General features: G+C 48.1%; 1 protein-coding gene across 6 annotated transcripts in view; it reads right to left on the bottom strand.

The window, feature by feature from the left end:
- GALNT16 (polypeptide N-acetylgalactosaminyltransferase 16) overlaps window positions 1–3,256 on the bottom strand; it is a 68,588-nt gene extending 65,332 nt beyond the window's left edge. For 5 of the 6 annotated variants that reach the window (XM_035539121.1, XM_035539123.1, XM_035539122.1 and 2 more), the window contains exon 1: window positions 2,964–3,190. In XM_035539121.1, coding sequence (XP_035395014.1) covers window positions 2,964–3,134 — 171 coding nt within the window. In that variant the 5' untranslated portion in view covers window positions 3,135–3,190. Of the gene's footprint in view, window positions 1–2,963 lie in introns of all 6 variants that reach the window. The other variant, XM_050710762.1, reaches the window with a different exon arrangement.
- Window positions 3,257–22,194: the final 18,938 nt, after the last annotated feature.

Raw genomic sequence — 22,194 nt, 5'->3', positions numbered from 1 at the left:
TGTCAGCTGCCAAGCAGCCTCTGGTGGGATCACAGAGAAGCTGCACAGGCCACAGAAGCTGGCAGGACAAAGGTAACAGACAGCACACCCGCTCCAAAGAGCAACCAGGCAGCACCTAACACAGTCCATCTTCCAAAGATGCTGTTTTTGTGCCACCCCAGGAAAGCCAGCCAGCTGGAGAAGCCCTCGGGCAGCCTCACATCCAGCTTTTGACTCAGGAGTGGGAGCGAATAAATCCTCAGCACACACCATCAGCCAACAAGAAAAACTCCTCAGGGATGCCTGCCAGCCACCCCTCTGACCAACACGCTCTGCAGGTGGGACGGGGTGCTCTGGGTGAGCTTCCCACCCGGCAGCGTTTTGTGGCAGGAGGATGGAGTCAGGCTCTGGCCATCAGCTCCAAACAAAAGCAGATGAGCGGCAAGTGGTGAATGATTAACAGCCTGTGGAAACGATGCCAAAGCCCCTCTGAAGACACATTGCACAGGTTCTGCCTCTGGGAAGCCTCCAAGGGTCAGGAGGCAAACAGAAATAGTGCATTCCCTGGACTCTGACACTTGCCCACGGTGGATGGAACAAGGAGCGTCCAGGGGCACAGCTCACACTGATTCACGCCTCCAGTTTCCCAATTGCTGCATTTTTATTTCAAGCATCTGTAGAACCTGTTTGGGTAGAGGCTGTTGCATAGAGGCCAAGTTTCTAGATTTTTGGATAAGAAACAGGGATCTGTAGGATCGCCATTAATGCATGAGCTATTTCTGGGATGCTGTTTGATCTCTGACAGCCCCACTGCCCAGCTTTAGCATTCAAAGATTTCCCTTGCTGACTCTTAAGAGTCAGGCATCCAGAATTTAAGTTTAAACTTGTGCTAATAAATGTGAGGTAAACAAATAAGAACCCAGCTTCAAGATGAGACTCAGAATCAACTTTGTTTTTTTACCTGAAGTTATTTTTATTCACCAGGAGAGAATAATTAAGAAAACCACATCTCACTGCAAGCCCAGAAAGCACTTCACCGTAATTCACCCAGGATCTGAAATGTCACGGCATAGATGCAAGAGCAGAACTCTTGGACTTGCTCGTCAAAGAGACACAATTTTTCCCCCAGACAGAAAAGCAGCCAACTGCAGAAAAATGCAAAAATATTTTTCCAGAGAACCACAAGTCACATGAGTCACCCTTACTTGCAGATGAACCCGAACCTGAACTCCAGCATCATCAGTCACACAGAGCAGAGCAGACCAAAAGCTGGCTGAAAACAGGCAGCTTGCCTTTGCGGCTCTGTGGAAGGCCAGGGGACTCGAGCAGCACGCAGAGGATATGCACGCCTTCTCTTGCACAACACTGCCATTATTTATTACCCCAAGTAGTTCAGCTTCTCAGGGAACAAGCTCAGGGATGAGGGCTCTGCACAGCAGAAGGACAGCCATGTCTCTAGATAACCATTTCTCCCTCAGGGTTCTCCCTCCTGATTCAATTTCAGGTTGAAATGGCACGTTTTCTGGGCTGGACAGGGGGCAGATGGCAGGCAGCACTGCAGCCCCAGCAGGAGGAGGCAGGACGAACGCTAAGACCACCTTGCACAGCCACAGCCACGCGTAACCAACCCCACGTACTTGCATAGGGTGCAGAAGACCACCTGCTCGGACTCTCACTAGATGCCACCCCTGCAGGGACAATGCTGTCCCCAGCATGCACGAGGGGAAGCCCAGACGCCACAAAACCCCGTTGTCATCCTCCTCTATGCAAGGGGATTGCTGCAGGTCAGGACATGGTATTGCCGCCGCACCATGATGTGGTCAGGTACGTCAGGAGAAGGTCTTCGATCCCAGCCACTGCCTTCCTGGGGAATGGCACATCATGGGACCCCAGCACGGAGGGACAGGAGGGCAAGGGACGATTATTTCTCCCCGTGGTATGGGATTTCAGTGGTAAGGGATGCTTCGCAGCGATCTGCGAGCAGGCTGGGATGTGGAGCGGCGGCTGCCCGGCGCTACAGCTTGTAAAGCCAGGCACTGTGGTTAGCGGCAAGCACACACCGCCTCCCCCAAGCAGCAGCAGCACAGCAACGCGCGGCACCTCCACGGCATCCTCCTCCCAGGGATTTTAGGGCACGCAGATCCAGGAAACCTCGCAAAGCCTGCGAGGGGGAGCGAAGTAAATGCAATTAAAAAAATAACAACAGAAGGGTAAGCGGGGGGAATTGAGAAACAAACTGCCAGAGCCGCACGCTCAGCACACGCAAGAAATCAGGGGCTCGGGGCAGCCTTCCCCACGCTACGGGGGGATCCGACAGACAGCGGTGCTCCAAACCCTCACGCTGTTCAACAGCACGGGAACATTTTGCAGAGGGGTGCAGAACAGCCCGGGGGCACCGCAGGCATGTCCACAGCCCTGCTCCTCAGAGGACCTCGGAGATGCCCCGGCTGCTGCAAACAAATAACATCCTCACCAAACCCAAGAGCCTCGGCTTTGACTTTTGAGTTCCCCCCTCTGCAAGCAGCGGCCGAGGGTCTCAGCAGAAGGCTCTTTTGCCCTGCCAAACACCCCCCGAAGGGGCAGAGCCCTGCCAGCCGTATTTCAGCCAGGGAACAGCGAGCCCTGCCCCTGCCCCTGCCCGTGCCGCTTTTGTTGCCTGCCGGCTGCCGACGGGGCCGCGCAGAGCAGCTCCCGAACTGCATCACCGCCGGGCCACCTCTGCCCCAGGGCTGCCTCGTTATTTATTATCATTATTTTTAACGAAGCTATTCCTGGAGTTGCGGGAGCTGCCGCTGTGCCCAGGCTGAAGGGGACCCAACCTCCCCCCGCGCAGCATCGCCCCGCTCTCCCGCTGCCATGGTTACGAGCGGGCACGCCAACCACCCCCCCCCCCCCCCCAAAAAAAAAAAAAACGACCCAAAACCCCCCAAAGCGACCCCAAATCCCCCTCCTCGCCCGAGCACGGCTCCCCCCACCCCACTCACGGCCAGGGGCAGGCTCCCGTCCTCCCGGCGGAGCTCCGGCCGGCCGGCCGCCCTCGGCCCGCTGCCGCCCGCCGCCGTGCGGGGCTTGCTGTCCTGCCATAAGTAGTAGAAAGTGCCCAGGATCCAGGCGACCGTCAGCACGGCGATGGCATTGGCCCGCAGCCTCCTCATGCCGAGAGCCCCGGTGGAGCCTGGGAGCGCTGCCTCGCCGGGCAGCGGCGGCGGAGGGAGGCGGGGAGGCGGCGTGGGGCCCCCCCTTCTTCCTCCTCCTCCTCCTCCTCCATGGGCTGGGGAGGGACGGGTTAGGGCCGCCCCGCCGGGTCCTAACGCCGGCAGGAGGGTACCGGAGGAAAGCACCGGCACAGCCCCCTTAATGGAGCCGCCGCCGCCCCCCCCCCACCGGGGCCAGCCGCCCCCCGGGACCCTCAGGGTCCCAGCAGAAACCCCCCGTGCCTGCAGATCACACAGCCCAGCCCGCTCTGCTTCCTCGCCCTCACTGCGTCCTGGTGTTTCCAGAGCGTTTCCAGGGTGGTGCATTTTAGGAAACAGCACAGAAAACCCCAAAACTCAAGAGTTTAGTTGTGGTACCTGGCTCAGGAAACCCCAAAACTCAGAGTTTATTTGTACTACCTGGGTAACTCGGCCTGCTGAGTACAGAAAGGAGTGACAGAAAGCATCCTGCACAGAATCACTACTGTCCTTAACTCCCTGTGTTGATCATAAGAAAACCACAAGATAGATCAGCTAATCCTTCCCTTTGAAGGCCCCAAACCCCTTTCACTGGGTGCCCTGTAGGAAAGTGTCAGAAACAAGTGGGTAGACCCCGGCCCAGGAGCAGGGGTGACAAGCTGGAGCTGAACGGGTTTCTCCTCCCTGGGGGCAGTCACTGCTAGCCACCCCAGGAGCCAGCCCCGGGGCATTATTCCCCTGCAGGTGCGGCCTGTAGAAACACAGTCAGACCTACCTGGCAGCTCCAGCCCGCAGCCCCAGCAAGGGGTGCAGCAAAAGCATCAGTTCCCACCTCAGAGCCATCAGATGAGCTGCTTGCACTGGCCCTGAGGCACCCCACTCGACACAGATAAACCAGATCCACAGAGACCTGTTATTCAGGTCGCCTAAGCTTCGGGACCTGAGCCGAACAGTCGAGGGAGTGCTGACAGCGTGCTAGCTGCTGTCCTGGGGGACACAGCACCTGTTCAGCACAGCCACCACGAGACGCGTACTTCAGCAGCACTAGGCCTCTGCACGCTTTGAAGACATGTCCCCAGCCATATTTCATCTTCGAGGCCCAAATGCTCCATTAGCTCCTAGGCCCAAGCTATGAGTACCAAGGTTCTGCACTCTGCAGCCAGAACTTGCAAAGAAAAAAACCTCCAACTGCAGAGCTTCGCTCCAAAAATCTCACCTCTCATTTAACAGACATATTTTGAACTCCGTGTTTGTACAAGGACCTCTGACAACTCAAATTCTTCATTTGTGACTATACTGTAAGCTGCAAGGTTGTATACAGCTATTGCCTTATCAGAAATAAGAGTACCAGAAGCAGCCTAGCAGAGATCTCAATGTGGCCTCCAGAGCAGACATACAATGAACATTAACAGTGACAATATTGCACTGCTGACTTTGCAAAAGCATCAGGTAATTCAATAAATAGCTCTGTTGCCTAACAGAAGTGACCTGAGAAACATAATAAACTAAACAAATCAGTCTTGTACAAGCATCACAGGAGAATTGTGGGGTCTTACCACCACAACTGTTCTTTTTTTGTTCCCTCTATAGCTGGGACTTCCATGTTAGAGATGTTAAGTCTTTTTTGAGACACAGTTCAGTTTTGTACAGTGGAATGATATAAGGGACCCTTTGCCAATTCAAGTGGCTGATTTGTTAGCCTAAGTATTTAGTGAGTAATCTTGATACAGTAATGGGAAGGAGGAATATGACCAACTACATGGAAGAAGTTTGTGTGTGTTTGGGGGGGGGGGGTTTAAGAACCTTATTTTCTTTATAATCACCAAGGCCTTACCCAGCATCACTTTCAATAGGAAGGGATCTTCTAGAGCCATGAATGTTGAAGAGTGTGCTGGAGAAATCAGTTCTGTATTTTTGGGTGATGGCCTTGGTAACAGCTAGAAGAGCAAATCTGGTATCCCAGATTGCCCAGATAGAATTAAAGCGTTCTTCATTGCAGGGAAAAAAAAAAAAGGACAAGCATCATCTAGACTTGTCTTCACAAAAAGTAAAACATGTCTGTTTTATAGCTGTGGTGCAGAGAACGTTTTTCAGATTACTGATGAATGTAGCTGAACTTTCAACTATCGAACATCTGGAGAACACAAAAAGACTTTTCTTAGCACTATTCTGATCTGATAAATCAGGTCCACTGTTTTTTGTGGCCTCCAGGCACGGAAGTGCCATCTGAAACATAAAGTCTGTCTAGACTCCAGAAACAGTTTGGACAAAGTCATCCAGAGTTTAGCTAATAACATTTAAGGAAAATCAGCATTAGAGTTCAGGGGCTGGAGCAGGTCACGCAAGGCTGGGCTGTGCAGCTGCACCCTTGCCAGACAGAGAGGTTTCACTTTTCCAGGCTGGCAGGAGGTACTTCCCCAGTCTGGGTGATTCCTTCAGCAGTCGCCAGGGTAGCAAGGAGAACAGCAAAGGGGGAGAAAGGAGTGCATGATGTTGTCCTGCAGGGATGTGGGGCCTTGCTCATGGAGATGCAGCTCTGCTCACCCATGGCCCACCAGCCAGGCACGGAGCTGCACCTCATGCAGAAGTACCCCGTGCCCAGCTGGGCTCCTGCTTGCTCAGTGAAAGCACTACAGGCTGAAGATCCAGAAAGTCACGTATCTTGAAGCCACAAGGACTGAGGATACAGTCACAGCTCACTTCCCTGGAGCTCTTCATCCACCGGGGTTCCTTCTCTTAATTCTCACTTCAAAGCCCATCCATACACTCCGCTGAGACAGCTCTGGTAGTTTTCTTAGACAAGCTTGTCATGGCTCCTAGCCAAGTCAGGCAAGTGAAGAGCAGCCCCAGCTCAGGAACTTTTCCCACAAAACCTCTCCTCAGAGAGCTCTTTCTACATGGGCAGAGCACAGTAGCTGGGAGAAGAGCGCAAGACATCTCAGGGTGGTTTTCTCTGAGCTTGCTGCCACCAAGTGGCTCCTTCCTCCTCCTCCACTCCATCCCTGGGCTGGAGGCTCACCCTCTCTGGTGAAGCTCCTGCTCTCTTTAAGCAAGGGTCAGTCAGCTTCCAGGTGCTCAAACAGGTGCCCAGGCATGGGTGAAAGCAGTTTACCTACTGAAGGACTCTGAGCTCAGCCCTGATTTCAATTCAGGAAGACCCTTGGAAAAAATTAAAATGAGAGAAGTGTTTGTCCCAATGGGCAGAAAGAGCCATGGGGTCCTTCCCCCACAACAGGTGGGGAACCATCTGATGGTCTAACCATAGCACCTCACTGTGCTCTTCACCCAGATCCAAACCACTGCAAGCCTTTGAGACGTGTTTACCCATGCTGCAGTGCCAACATGGTAAAGTGTGTGCCACCAGCCTCCACTGCCTGGAGTTGGAAAAGAAAAATGTTATCTGCATTACTCATCTACACTGGCCAAATTCCTAAACTGCCCCAAATACTTTCCATTTCCAAAGAGCTTCCTCATGCTGGTCAGAGGTTGCGGGGGTGTTTGGGTTTCTGAAAACCTACATTGCAGTGCCCCAGATCATCTATCACCCTGCACACCCTTGGCCTCAGCCACTTGCACCACAAAAACACAAGGTATGCCAGAAGTCTAACAGACCACCTTAAACACGGCATAGAGCTAGGTACCATTCAGGCGGCCTCCAGCTGATCGCCTCCACAGGCACCACAAAAAGGCCAGACAGAAATTACTCCCCCAGGAGTGGCTCCATCCTTAATTTATTCTGATGCCCAGCCAGAACAGGCACAGAGGGTGAATGCTGATTATTTCTGCAATTAACAGAAGATGAGCTGCCTAGGATGGCATATTTGCCAACCAGGACAGAAATACCTTCTGGTTCGTGGTTTCTGGCTGACGTCCAAGCAGTAAGGTGCTAGAGGGCAATGACCCAGCTCAAAGTTAGGGCAAAGAGTATACAGTTAACCGGGAACTGGAATTTGAATTGCTTTGTATTAAATTGCACTGTTAAACATTCTCTTAAGTGGTATTTAAGGTCAGTGTAACCTTAAGGTTATCTTCATGAAGATTTTTCTTAATGAAAATGAGAACAGAAGAATCCCCAATAAGCTATAATTAACAGGTCTGCAATGCACTTGTGTTTCTCAAGAGAGAAGCACCTGCTAAAAGGCTAACCATGGTCAGATGAATTTCCTTTGAGAGTCTGAAGGAGCCAAGAAAGTCTTCAGAGATGATTATCTGGGACACAGGGCCCCTGGGAGAAGGTGCCATTAACCCTCCCTGAGGGAGGTAACCTACCCATCCATCACTGCAGGAACTGTACAGCTGCACAGCTGGGCACAGCCTTAGAGAAGACAGTGGTGTTACCTTCACCACTGTTACTCCAGTCTGCGTTTCTTCTCCCTTCCTTTGGTGAAGTGGATTTTTTCCAGCTCCCACTGACGAACATCCTTCATGTAGTGAGGCTCCCTAGATCAGCATGGGGAGTCAAAAGGGTAAAGGGACTGATGGGTTCAGGAGGGTGACCAGGGGTGCTGCAGCCCTTTGAATCCAGGTTCTAGCTCAGAACAGTACTGTGGCAAGTAAAGGTTCCCATTAGTGCCCCAAAACTGGCCAAGCAATTGTTCCCCTCCCAGCTCTGTGCTGAAGCTCGCTCATCTCTTGGGATGTAGCTCAACATGAAGATCTGTTTTCCCTATGGCAGAGGCTCAATAGTCACGTCCTGGTACAGCTGAGCCTCTGCAGTCAGAATTGCATGGCCACATCATTCAGCTGGGTCTCTGGAGACAATCGAGCCAGTCCTGGGGCAACCCCTGTGCAGCAACTCAACACATCAAGGATAAAGAGGAATGGAGTTAGGGCAGAATGAGGCAGGAGATATCAACACAAAAAAAAAATCACTCTGGAGTCATGCACCTGTCATGAGATCTTTTGAAAGTGTAGAAACAAAATAAATATTTAAGTAGAATAAGTTATATATTAATGCAAATGATTAAACGAGAAGATCCACTTATAATCAACTTGATCAGCTTTATGAGCCTGACTTACGAAAAGCGGTAGAAGGGAGGATGAGAACCTATGTCCCTTTCTCGCCCCAGATCGTTTGCTTCTCTTACGTGCTGTATCTTAACTTCCCTAGGACAGGGATTTATTTCCCACCTTTATGGTAAAGCACGTAACACTTTTCTTGTGCTCAGAATTAATTAACAATAAAATCTTTTTATTACAATCTGATGACTATTTGCTCTCCTTTATTGGCAGCACATCACAGTGCTGAATGTGACCTGAACTGCAATTTAATCCTCATAGAAATTCTAAGCTTTTAAAGCTCAATATAGCCACCAGGTTAGTGCCCATAATAGCCCTCTTAGCTGCAAAGCAGAAGCAGCTTGCAATGCTCATCTGGCAAAGTGATAAAGCTCCAGTCTCCCACTACAGAGGAATTCCAGACAAAAACCACTGCAGTCTGGGAAATAACCTGTGAAAAATATCCTACCCAGTTTCTCATACATCCCATAAGAGTGACTCGCATCGTGCACAGCAAGCTGGGTTCAAGTCAAGTGCACTGAAAAAATGCTCAACTTTCCTAAGAGTCACAGCAACATACTTGTTTTTGAAGCTCCATCCCTCAAAATAACCCAGACAATTAACAGAACACTTCTCAAAACATTCCAGCCCTGGCACTGAGCATGAGAAACCTCAGGCCGAGGGGAGGCCAGAAACAGGAGCCGTGGATCTGACAGCCCCAGGGGCTCCACAAGGCCCCCGATCCACAACCTTGGCCAGGTAGGGTCCAGACCCACCTCCAGGTGGGAGCTGGAAAGGGCAAAAGCACCAAGAAAAATTGTTGGAATCTGGAGGATATCAGGAGCAAGTATCCATCACATTAAGCTGGGGGGAAAAAGAAGCAGAAGTCCAGCATGCTGGTGCTTTCCAGCTTCTTGAGCTTGCAGGCAGGAGGGCCTTGCAAACTCACCCCAGCACAAACTCCATTCAAGGGCAAAACACAGCCACCGTCACTGCAGCAAGTGGGGCACCCTCAGCAGAGCTCACGGCTCCCTCCCAAGGTTACAGGATGCCCCTTTTTGTTCAGCTGCCTCTGGCTGGCAGTAGTGCAAGGAGTACCAGCACAGCACTTCCCATCTGCAGCACTTTCAGTCTCTGAGACTCCAGCCAGATCAACGCAGCACTGAAGATTTACCAGCTTCTACCTTTTCCTGTTCATGTTATATTGGAACATCGTAACTCACGGGAAGGCAGGAGTAAGGGATTTCTGGGATATTTATTGAAATCACAGCCTCAGTGGAACCACAGCCAAGGAAAACTGCCAACCTGAAGCTTTCACAGAAGCTGAGCTGATGTCCTCTCATGAACTTTATGAAGTCTTCCAGCACAGAAACCCCTCGTGCTGGGATCACGCAGGTCCAGCCATTTTGCAGAAGCTCTCAGCTCTGCCCAGCACAAGTTGGGGGATTCAGCCCCTGCCCTGGTGCCCCTCCAGGCCCTGCCAGTGGTGGGACAGCAGAGGCTGCGTGTGAAGCATCCACCAGCCCCTTACCCAGCTGTGCAGGGAACTCTTTTCATTCATTTTGTCAGAAGCACTAGCAGCAGCTGCCTCACTGCAGGCAGCAGGGTCTCAGCACAGGTCCACAACCTCCCTGGCCACAGCCTGAGACAGACACTGTGAGGCTCTGAGAGCACTTGGCCCCAGCTGAAGGTGATGAGGGTTGGAGGGCATTTGCCTCAGTGAGTTTGCATCATCCCTATTTGGTATCTCCACACTCACCAGCCTTGTCCAAGTCCCATGGCAGGCACATGGGGCTCCCTGATTTCCAGATAAGGTCTCACAGGGCAAAAAAAGATTTTAAGGTGCAAACCCGAGGGCACAGATTTCCTCTGAAGCTCCCCAACGCTGGTGTCTGAGGAGACAGCCTCATCAAGAGCATACCTGATGGATACCTATTATAAAACATCCCAAGGGACTGCTAAAAGAGTAGCATTTAGTGTTGCTGTTCCATATAGGATCTGTTCACGGACCTACAGTCTATAACCTTCTGAATCTGTTAGTAGTGTCTGCAAGGTCCAACACTTCGCTATGTCCTTCACCACTGCCTTCGTGGTTTTGTCCACTCAGCCAGCCTCCCCTTCCCCAAACTGAGGTATCTCAGACTTTGTTTCCCCTTTAAAGGCAAGGTGCCTGACCATTAGGAAGCCATTTTTATGGCCCATATGATACAATTAGGCTGTCTAATAGAAATTCCTTTGTAACATTAACGTGAAGAGTCAGATTCACATTCTTTAGAAAGTCACATTTTAGGACAAGCATTTTTCTCCCTAAAGAGAAGGGGGCTTTATAAGTGATGAACAGAATGACCTGCCCCACTCTCACATAGAAGAAGGGAACAAGAACTAAGGAGAAAGAAATTCCACTGTTTAAAAAATGACCCCTCATTTTTGCTCATAATTATCTCCAATACCTGAATGCGAGGCTTGGCAATAAAGAGCTGTCACTGCAGGAGCACAGCAGCCAGAAAAAGGAGTGAGAAATGGGAGGAACTACTTAAACCACTGTGAACAGAAGCAAAACTACTTCATTTGAAAGCCCACATGTCTACAGAGATGCTCATCACATCCGTGCAGCTTTTTCAGATGCAGAGATACATCATCACACGCACATATACACGTGCACATGTGCTTCACACACTCAGATTAGCTTCTAATTTGAGCTTCCAGCAGACACCGCATCCTCTGCTGCTGGCTGAAGACAAGGAAAATCTCTCCCACAGGAGCTAAAAGCCATCACAAACCTGGCCATTTCTCTTTGAAGGTCACAGCAAGATTAAAGAAACGTGCCATCTCCAGAAAATATATATATGAACATTGGCGCATGCAGCTCCTCTCTAAATGCGTGCACTGCAACATACTTTGCTCCATGGAGAGAGGATGAAAAAGGCTGTGTGCAACAATTGCAATCATACTCCCTGATGGAATACCGAAGAACACTTACATGTTATTTTGGCACAGTAAAGTCTACGCAGACAAAAATAACCATACTGATAGCCCCCTGCTCCCAGGTTTTACATACCCACATAGAGCTGTGTGCAGTCTCAGCCTCCTGGGAGGCACACCACCATTCATCAGCATGTTACCAACATTTACACTTCATAGTCCAGCTCTTTCCTTCTTCAAACTCAGACCCCATTGACACAGCACCACAAACACACCCCATGACTCCACCCAGCTGAGCATTAGCCCCATACCCACTCCTCCATGGATGGGATGCAGCTCATCCCAACCCCCTGTCCCCAGGGCAGCTAGACAGGGACCAGTGAGCACAAAGAGCTAAGGAACTGCACCATCAGCATGAGAGAAATGCTGCAGAAGGAATACATAGAGCAGGGAAAGCAGCCTCCGCTTGCCTTTATCATTTGGTGCAGGGAGGAGCTCAATGAGAGGCAGCTGTGGCCAAAGAGGACAGCTGCATCTTGTAGGGCCGTTTGGTCTCTGCCAAGCTCTGAAGGACGGGTTTGCTTTGACAGATTTCCAGCCCTCAGAGATTTCTGCATCCCCACAAACGTAATCTAGGATAAAATAGATTTTATCCGCTTTATTTTTTATTTTATTTTACCTCTTCTGCTCTCCAAACATCACATCCTCATTCATCTCTGAAGGCTGTTGTGCAAGTAGCCTCATTGCACTGGGGGATTTGGGCAGCTGCTCAGACCTCGGTGGTGGTGGCTCCACTCTCAGCTCTGATCCACCTGAGACCACTCTCACCACATCCCTGAAATGAAACTTTGAAGCTTAACTTTAAAATTTACTTCCCAAGTCTGGGTTTTCCAGCTGTCCCTCTCTTTGTGTCACCCCCCAGGGCATTTATTTCTTTTCCAGTGTTTGGAGCAAAACCAAGATTCAAATTTAGCATGATTGGTAGTACAAAAGCACAGATCTAATTTCACTAAACTCTGCTCTGAACAGGGGCACCAAGGAGAAGAGCCACATCTCATACCTCCTGGCTGTGAGAGAACATGCTGCAGCTAACTGCATCTCAAGGAATGGCCTGAGACTAAGCCCTTCTGATGCTTGTGACGGAAAACCTGCTTCTCATTCTTAGGGGATATAAATAACAATGTTTGTCAAAAAGGAGACATGGGAAAAGTGGGAGAAAAAATGAAATGTGTACATTTCCAAAGGATGAGAAAGGAGATTTGTTTTGTTTCTCAGAAACACTGTAACTTGTTGGGGTTTGGGAGCTTTACAAAAAAAGTATCTGTAAATCGAAAAGTGAGCTGCTCAGCCCTCAGTCACTAACTTTTCTTTTTCTTGCAGATGAGCAAATACTCCAAGGCTGGGCCTGCCAGGTGTGAGCTCATCAGGGCACTGCAGGGGCTGGGTGTGGGAGTGAGGAGAGGCAGGGTTCAGATATGAAGGTAGAACTGAGATTTCAAAGAGTCGAAAGCTCCTCCACACAAGGGATGTGGCAAGATGGGTAAACCTCAGGGCTTGTCTCAGTGAGTCACTGTTGTGGGAGTGCAGCAGCCCGCTTCCCATGGACGTGCACTTGCCAACAAGCAGAAGCTCAGCCGGCTGTGTCCAGGGTGGGCTACATATTTCACCTGCAGGCAGGCCTACCCCTAGTGTTCTAGTCTTGTCATCACATCCCATGCACAAGTTTAATGTGAGCCCTATCTGGCATGGCTCTTCTCATGATCTCATCACTGCTCTTAAATCCTTAGGATTCACCTGAGTCTGGAGGGGGCCTTAGCAGAACTGGGACCAGCTCACACAGTGATGAAATGCAAAATGTTACGACAGCTGTGGGACAAATCCATCTCGGGCAACCCCTGCAGCCTGTGGAGCAAGAGTGACGCCCTACCAGAAACACAGGGCTTTCCTTCAGCACCCTGTGTGTGCACCAGACACAGGGGAGCAAAACACTGTGAGGGAAGAGAGACCTGGTTAAAAAGAAACAGATGGAAAAGGATGGAGGTTTGCAGAACAAGCCAGAAGGAAGCAACCACACGCAGGAATGTAAAACCCCAGTCCTTAATGGACAAGGTGAAGCAGATGCTCCACTTTGTCCCATCTACCTCCTTCTGCTTTCTGCTACTCCAGGTCCTTCCTAGCACCTGGATTAAAAAAAAAAAAAAGAGCAAGGGAGGGCACCATTTTCTGTTCGCTAGCAGAAATGTAGCCCTGTCATTAAATAAAAAAAGTCTGACAGCTTTTTATGACATGAGGAAGTGGAAAATGAAAGGTCTGAGCCAGAAAAGCCGAGAATGAAAAACGGGCATCACAGTGAAACTTGTCTAGCAAATCTGGAAATGAAAGCCCAGCCTCCCGAAGCCCGAGGGGGAGCTGACAGGAGAGAGCACTTTGAAGGAGGGATGTTGTGCACGAGGGGCAGGCCAGGAGTTCCCCAGCTGGGTGTCCGAGGCCTGGCGAGGAGGAAGCAGGAGGCCGCTCCTCACATGGGCCGCTCTGCACTGCGGAGGTCCACGGGAGAAGGGAGAAAGCTCTGGGCTTTGAATTAGATCGCATCCATCTAAATCAGAGTTTCTTTTAAATCATCTGCAAGAGAAAAGATCTGTGATGGCATCAGACTGTTAGGCCTTTGCCCATTTATCATGAGCTTAGGCCCACCCAAATCTCCACTCGGGTTTAGGCCACGGCCCACTGCAGTATAAATAACAAAACTTATGGTTCATTTTTGGCTCAGACACATTTCTTTCACTAATAAAATATTGGAACTAGTGACCTGGTGCTGCCTTCAAGGGCTGGCCTGAGGCTGACTGTACATTTGTTCAGGTGCCCAATTTTTGGCCCTAGACTAGGCAGAAGTCGATACGTGTGCTGCAGGCAGTGCCTCTAAGTTTGGAAGGGTGTCCAGATACTTCTGGTTTTGTGCCTCCACTGGTTTTATCATTCCTTGTCCTCGGCCCACATGTCAGGCTTTGCAGTGGGTTTACTGAAGTAAAGCATTCACAGCTTTGAGCAGGTTTCAGAAGAGAGTTTATGGATGGTGAGAAATGAAGTGGGACAGACAGACATGCCTGAAGGGAAGCACTTTCTCCCTCTCTCTGAAGAGTGTTCAGATGTGGTTCTGAAAGTCCTGTTCAGCAGCTTGTTCTCAGTAAAATATCCCAGTCTCATGCTTCTTTGTGTGTTCTTTCTCCCACTCCAAGCTATGTTGCTGCAGGTGGGAACCCTTTTTTTTTTTTTCCTTTTTTCCTCTGGTTCCAGCCACACTACACTTGAGGTGCAATGCCCTACACCACAGCCCCACCTGCTGAGACATGAGCTCAGCTGCTGTCTAGGGATTTGAGGTGTCAGAAATGAGACATTTGAGCCTTGTGGCACCTTGCAGGAACAGGATTTCCATAGGGAGCCATCTGACGGAACAGTGACACATTTCTCACATCCATTGCGTGCACTTTGGGTCTCCTTGACATGAAAGCAATGGGGAGTAGGAGCAAAAGGCAAAATCATGAGGTCAGTGGATGACTACAGCAAGAAACAGGAGCTCAGCTCCTCGGGACTGTTCTCCTGCTCCTTTGCTCCTGAGGCAGAGGAGCCTCTTGGTTCTCAAACAACCTTCCACCTTGTTCTGGTGGCACTCCAATGCCTGGTTCACCTGCAGGCTCCTTTGTCCAAGTCTGCTTGGGCTACAGCAGGGGTCCACGCTGCTGGCAGGGCATAAATGCACCTAGCAAGGAGGCCGGGGCAGGGACACAGATTTAATGCCTTTTATTCCCTATTTTCAGAAGGGAGAGAAAAACAAAAAAACAAAGTGTTTACTCACTGCATGTTTTCACTGTTAAAGAAAGAGGAGCTTGTTGATACACAAGCACTACTGCTTTAATATACTGACAGCAATAAACCAGTACAACTCTCTCAGGATGGACACAGCTTCTGGATTTGAGGTGTTTATAGCACTGCATTGCCAGGGGAATAAGCTATAACCACATAACTGGCCTTTGTACACTCCCCCCTTGACAGCATCGAATCAAATTTCAGTTAGATAAAGAAACAAAAAGACTATCAAAAAAATCCACCCCCAATCAAAATAATAATTAACATCATGTAAGCAAGGTCTAAATTTCTGGTTGTTGTCAGCAGACAAAGATGGGTCCAGAGGGTCCTCTTCAGATGGTCTGGAGCAGCGTAGCGAATGAGTCACTTCACACACCTCCGCAGGCATTAACAGCCACAGCTAGTAAGGACCATTGACATTGAAGCACTTCACTGCTAAATACACAGCCATGGTGTTCGTCAAGCCTGAATAGATGACATCCATTCATCTGCCTCCTTGCAATTACTGTCCACCTTCCCAAACGGCTCACCATTGAGTTACAGAAAACAGAGCTCCTCAAAGACCAACCCATGCGAAGACCCAGAAGTTGTTCCTCGCAGACCGCCCTGTTAACTCACTGGCTGTCCCTCCGTACAGGAGCCTTGCAGCCAAGCAAGCCCAGGCCACCCCCGAGCACGGGGCACCCTGCCAGCCCTTCTGCTGCTGTTTTAGATGAGGTGCTGGACCCAGGAGCTGTGCGGTCTGCAGGTGAGCATCCCGTATTCCTGTACTCTGGAGTAAAAAAGCGGGCTTCTACATTAAAGACCAACACAAGCTGCTCTACATTAAATACCAAAACAGGTTGTTCCCCTATTTCTGAAGCTACATTCGCATCCTTTTGCCAAAACCATTCATCTTGAATCTGCAGAGTTGGCTATCACATTTCTTGGTGATAGGAGACTTGCTAAAACAAAACACCTCTCCCTAGCTCCTCTCAAACTAACACAAGAAATATCACTCAATTTTTCTCAGTCGTCCCTGAAAATATCAAGTGTGAAAAACAAACTATCTAGAGAGAACCAAGCTCTCACTGCTGACTGCTATGGCCAGAGAAATTATCCTGAACTAAGTAGACTTTGGCTTCAGTCCAGCACAGCAACTGCCATCCCCATCCTTGCCCTCAGGGATCGTTTGGGGGTATTTTTTCCTGTGTGCCTTGTACACAGCACCCCATTGCTTTTGGAATCCCCCTTTGCTCCAAGTTGATTGTGTTTTTCCAGGCTTTTCCCTTTGTTTTTGTTCAAGACAAAAGTATAGTCCTGTAAGGATAGCAGTGGGATTATCATCCTGGCTTTACTGTATTCCCATCTTTATTCCAGCACAATTTGTTTGCTTGTACAGCAGTTCCATTTAATTTCCCAGTAAAAACAAACAAATAAATAACAACAATACAAAACAACAGGGATTTATAGAAGAATAAGGCTAGTGAAGTTACTGACTCCATCCCCTAAATAAAGTTCTGAGATATAAGAAAAGAGCACATATTTAGCATGAGAAAGTTTGTTCAGGGCTGGAAGTCTGGTTTTTGTATTTCTTCTCAAGGGCACAGGGATTTCTGGAAAGCTACTAAGTTACTTTAAAAAAAATTGGCTCTTTTTTTTGTTTTTTTTTTTTTGAAGCATTTGTCTGGAAGAGCAGTGTGGTGCTAAAACACAGTGAGAAGAGCTAAGGGGAGGGAACACGTGCCAAGGTCACGTCCGCAGTGGTAGCAATGGCCAGCTGCACAGCAGCGATATTAAACCTCCCTATGATACAAGATACTGCTCACAGCTACTTTTTTAGAGCTATAAAAATCCAGAAGAGGCACACATTAATTAGAGCAGTTCACAGAGGAGAGCTGCGTGTCCGTCTTGGCAGCTGGTGACTGAAGGGCTCATAGCGATCATGGGAGCAGAATAGTCATGCACAAATCTAGCTGGAATATTTTCATCACCTCCGGGTTTTTCAGTACAGACAAGGGCAGTACAGGTGGTTTGCAGCTGGGGAGCCACTCAGAGCACTTATAAGGAAGCAATGGGACCTGTGTCAAGAAGCAATGCATACCACAAGGAAGCTTTTCCTCCTGACCAGCCCAAATCCCCTTTTTGTTGACATTTAAGGCCATAACCTGCTGTCCTAGCTAGAGTAGACTAGAAAGCTGACCAGGAAACCCCCTTCCTCTTCGCCACAATCTTCTGGTATGTCTCCTTGTCCCTTAGTTCATTATTCCCCCTAAGCTCAGTTCTTCTGGGCTGTGCTCATAAGACAGATTTCCATGCTGGTGTCCCCTGCAGAGCACAAGACTCACCTTCCAGAGCTTCCAAGTTTTTGTTTTGTTTTGTTTTTGTTTTTTAATTGGTGACTATTTCAAGTGAGCAAAGTAAAGATAACACACTTTGTTTGTTTTTAAAGCATGGTAGGAGACATCAGCTCTTCCATTTATCTCCTTGTACTTACCTCACCTCCTGGCTTCTTTGTCTGCGGTTACAGCAGAACTTCTGCACTGCTGTTAGCAAAAGCACGCTCCAATAATTCAATACAAGCTGGAAATCTAGCAGCATTAAGAATCCTAATGCCCACTTCCAAGGCAGAGAAAAAAGAGACTTGGGCATTTTTGAGGGTCTAATACTCAGCACCATCTAGTGGTTGTCACCTATGCCTATCATACACAGAACACGCACAAGGCCCGTTTGATTTACAGCAGTTTTCTCCTCCATAGCCGATTTGTCAAGAGACAGGCAGTCTAATCTGATATTTTCCAGGGCTCTGTAAGGATTTCTTAAGTTTTAATCTTATTTCCTGGGCTGACTCTCTTCCTAGTGAAGAGATATTTTTCCTGAGGGAAAATATCTGCAAAATGGAGCCGGTCTTTAAGACATCTGCAAAGCGATATGAGATATGCAGCTGAATAACATCTAGAATTGCTACCCATACATCACAGGAGAACCAGAGGGGGAAAGAAGAGGGAGTAACGCTTGTAAAACATATGGAAAACATTATCCAAGTGGCAAAAATCTGACATAAAACTATATGCACAAACTTATAGCTCTGATTTGGGCTTTCCATAGCCATTGCTATACAAGTAAAGAATGGTTTTGTTTGTTTGTTTTTATCCACAGTGCATTTAAAGGAGGTGCCACTCTCATTTTCACAGCCTGCCACCAGCAGTCGGAGTCTCTCTGCTTTTATTTATTACTAAGCATGCTGGATGGAGTTGGGGCACACAGGAAAAGAGGAAGAGCAATTGACAGATCTCAGCTGATGCAAAGTACATTTTACAAAGGATGATCAATCAGGATTAATCAACGTGAAAGAGATGTCAGTTCCCTACAGAGCACGCTACAATGCGAAACAGCTTCTTAGAGAAAAATATTTTTGTGGAGGGGGCTTGGGCATGCAGTTCTTCTCTTAAGCCTGCAAGTCTGGCAGCTGCCTAGTAGTTCCTTTTTCCCAGACTTGTCACATTCGTGCTGAGATATATAAATGTCTTTTCTCTTGTGCTCCTTCATCACTACACAATCTTTCCATTTTTAAGCAAAAAAAGATAGAAGCCATATTTTGTATCATCTATAGCTGAAGCTGGAGTTTTTCCTGTACAAGGAAATGGTTTCTTATTATCTGAAGATGACATCTCTATTTTACAGTAAAAGCCCCAGTCCTATTTTTTGTTTTCACTCCTCTTTTCTTCCTCCATCTCCAAAACTGGACTAATCCAGTCCCTTGCAAAAAATAATAAAAGAAAGATGGTTTTGCTCTGTTTCCTGGCGACCGGCACTACTGAGACTCCGGGTAGTATCACACTGGCTAATTCAAGGCAGAAACAAGCACAGTGATAGTGATAGTTAAGTGGGAAGTGAGGGTGCAGCACTAACCTTGGTGCAGAAAATCCTTGCCACAGCTGCCTGCAGTTGATGGTGCAATTCACAGTGAAAGAAGAGCCTGTTCTGAATACAGAGAATTATGTTCCATGCGTGCTTATTTGGCCTTTTTTTATTATTATTTTTCCTTACTAAACTTAGCCATGTTGGCTCTCCAGCATTACCCTCGCTACCTGTAAAAGCACATAAAATCACGTTGATGCTGGGCTAATACAAGAGGGCAATCTGTGGCTCCCCTAAAAACTTCCAGAGGGAGCAGGATGCCATCTTTGCACTTACCTTAAACTGCCTCCCCCCTTCTCCAAAACAATGTACTGAAGGTGGGGAAAAACCCTTATGCCGCTAACACAATGCAACATAGAAACGTGAAAAAAAAAAAAAAGGCTTTAAAATGGCTCTTATTCCCAAAGAACATCAAAGGGATGACAGTCTGTATTAGACCATGGGAACGAGGAAGGCCATCAGGATTAGTCTGGGGAAAGAGTTGCATTTAGCCTGGCTGTTGTTTTCATATGTGGAAAACAGTCTTCCTGGAGGAAGGAGAAGGTGACCAAAGAGTAAGTGATGGGAACTGACTTACTGGGTCAGACTGGAGGTGCCTCTAAATCACACTCCACAGTGCTGAGGAATGGTGGCGACTCCTTATTAGAGAGCCTCCCTCTGCATGTGCAAAGGTCCCAGCTCCCCAAAGGCATCCAGGCACAGGACGTGGGCATTGAGGTACTTCTCACGGGTGCTGGTGGTGGGGAACGACACAGTAAAACAAACAAACAAACTGTTACAGACAGTGCAGAGTTCAGATACTCCCTAGGGAGCCAGGGCAATAGAAATGCAACAGGAAGATGGCTTCGCATCCCTGGCATTAAGGAGTACCAAATGCAAGAAGCCCACGGGGGTATGGTGTCTTCAGTCCCTGTCGGTCATGGGATGTGACAGCCGAGACCTTTAAAGACTGTCAGAGGAGGGAAATCAAGGCACTCCAAATGCCAAGTCTGTCAACAGAATAATTAACATGTCATGGGTGGTCTGTTCAGAAGTGCAGCACTCACTGCATCTCCAACCACCAGACTATCGAAAATGCTGCTCACCCGGTACTTCCTGCACCATGTAATCATGTCAAAACTGCTGCAAAGCCAAGAAAAATGCAAACTGTAGTGTATGGGAGGACAGAAGTCAGTTTATATCCCATGCAGGAAGGCAAGCTAACATACTACCGGTGCTGTTGTTGCTCCAGCTCCAGAGGCGCATCTCTGGAAACATGAACTCAGTCATATTCTTAGAAAAGTATTGAGTAAACCATAGCTGCTAGGGCAGCAAAAAATTCTTACCTCAAGGCTTCACAGCAGCATTACAAAAATCGAAGTTATTTTGTCATTATCCTCTGGAGTGGTGAAATTTCTGGTGTAAACCTGTTCAGCTGTAAGAACAAGGGGAAGAATACTGCAGGCTGACTGCTCTTAACTCTTTGCTTTGCAAGAATGAAACCCGACTTTCTTTCAAGCCTTCCTCAGGTCTCACATAGAACAGAGGGAATCTGAGAGGCACCCCAAGCACATCCACTTCACAAGGACAAAATGCCTGAAATGGAAAGGATTGAGGCAAAAGCTGCAGGGAATTCACAACCCAAGGCAGGTTTTGAGGACTGCAGCCTCTGGAGGATGCTCCCCACTAACCTGCACGAATCACTTCGAGGCAGGTAGCAGCAAGCGCCAAGGGAAAAGGAAACATTCTCTCCCCATCTCTGGCAGCGTACCTTGGGCAAACTCACAAGCATGAAGTGACAAGCGACTGAAAGAAAAATCCCATGTTGTGAAAGCCAGCCTACAGAGAGGCACAGAAATTCTCTCCCTCCACTGAAAGAATGGATGCACTGTTTATTGCAGGAGAGTCCTAGTAGAGGTAAGATGCTAGGGGCAACCTAGGTGAGTCCTCAGGTTGAGCCAAACCTAAGATTTATTTAAAAAGAGGTAGATCTGCAGCTGACGTGACTGACCAACATAATCAGGCCAAGGACAGTACCCAAAATCCACCTCAGAACAACAATTCAAGCATTCCTGAGCAAACTTGCTACCTCATTGCTGAGAAGTACAGTATCCGGGTACCTGGGAGATCAGCAGGGAAAGGCACTGGAAAAGGAAATGCAGATGATGAGGTCCAGGTGTTACCCTAAGGAATGATGGACTCACAAGGACAGGGTGAGACACAGGGAAATAAGAGAAAAAGCAGGCATGCAAAAAAGGAAAAAAAAAAAGAGCTTGACTGATGGTTAAGTTCGGTAAAAGAGCAGATTTTTACTGAAGGTAACAATGAAGGCATATGTAGAAGTTTTATCTGTAGGCTGGTTTTGCTCTTCCTCTAATCACCATACATTCCAGAGCCCGAGCAACTCTACAAGGAGGAAGCGGTGTATTCTGATAATAATTTAAGTAATCGGTGCATTCTGACCCTCCCAGTAGAACTGCCACTACCCTGTAAACCAGCAAGTGTTCTTGATAACCATATGCAAGACCTACTGAACAGAAAAAGCAAGCATATTCTATTAAAAGGCAAAAACATTTTAAATCACCATCATATCAAAATAATCTATTTCTACACAATAAATATACCATTTCCCCCCTCTTTCAGGTTGACTTAAAATCATGCAAGTTAAGGCTATCTTACAAACAACAGTGAAGAACATATGCTAAGAAAATATTTATGAAGGAAGTTTTCATTGCAAACTCCTATTTCTAAACAAGTGATTTGACAAAAAAAAAGTTCTTTAGTGATACCACCAACTCCTTAAGTTTAGAGGACCCTTAGTCTAATTCCTTTCTCAACATCATTTTCTTTTCTCAGTAAACAGAAAAGACAACGGCCCTGTTGGCACCCATAGATAGGTTCCTGTAAAAAGGACAGCTTTATCAGGAGTTCATGCATCAGAATAAAAGGGAGAAAAACAGAACAAAGAAGTGAGAGGGACAGTTTGTACTCCTGATGGCTGAAAAGGGTTTTCAGAACCATGCAAAGAGCTCTCACCACACTGACCTGATATCAGTAAAGACAGGAGACAGCACTACCTGAACACATGCTCAAAATGCTTTGGCAAGAAGTAGTTACATCCAAGCTCCTGCTGTAGACAGGAGGTTCTTGCTGAGATTACAATCAGCTGTGTGAACGAGCACAGTGACAGAACACATTGGCTTCATCAGTTTTTGTCAAGACCTGTCAATGGTGCAAGAAAGACATAAAATTGCCCCTATAATGAAAATGGTCTTGTTTGCGGCTCTGTGGTAAGTACTATTTATCACAAACCTTTGATTCCTTTTGCCCGGACTGCTTCTGCAGCTCCTCTGGGATGACATTAACAATTTCTCCATGG

This window comes from Cygnus atratus, chromosome 5 (genome assembly GCF_013377495.2).
Source record: "Cygnus atratus isolate AKBS03 ecotype Queensland, Australia chromosome 5, CAtr_DNAZoo_HiC_assembly, whole genome shotgun sequence".
NCBI lineage: Eukaryota > Metazoa > Chordata > Aves > Anseriformes > Anatidae > Cygnus > Cygnus atratus.
The sequence above is the reverse complement of the archived record's forward strand: the minus strand, read 5'-3'. Positions and strand labels throughout refer to the sequence as shown.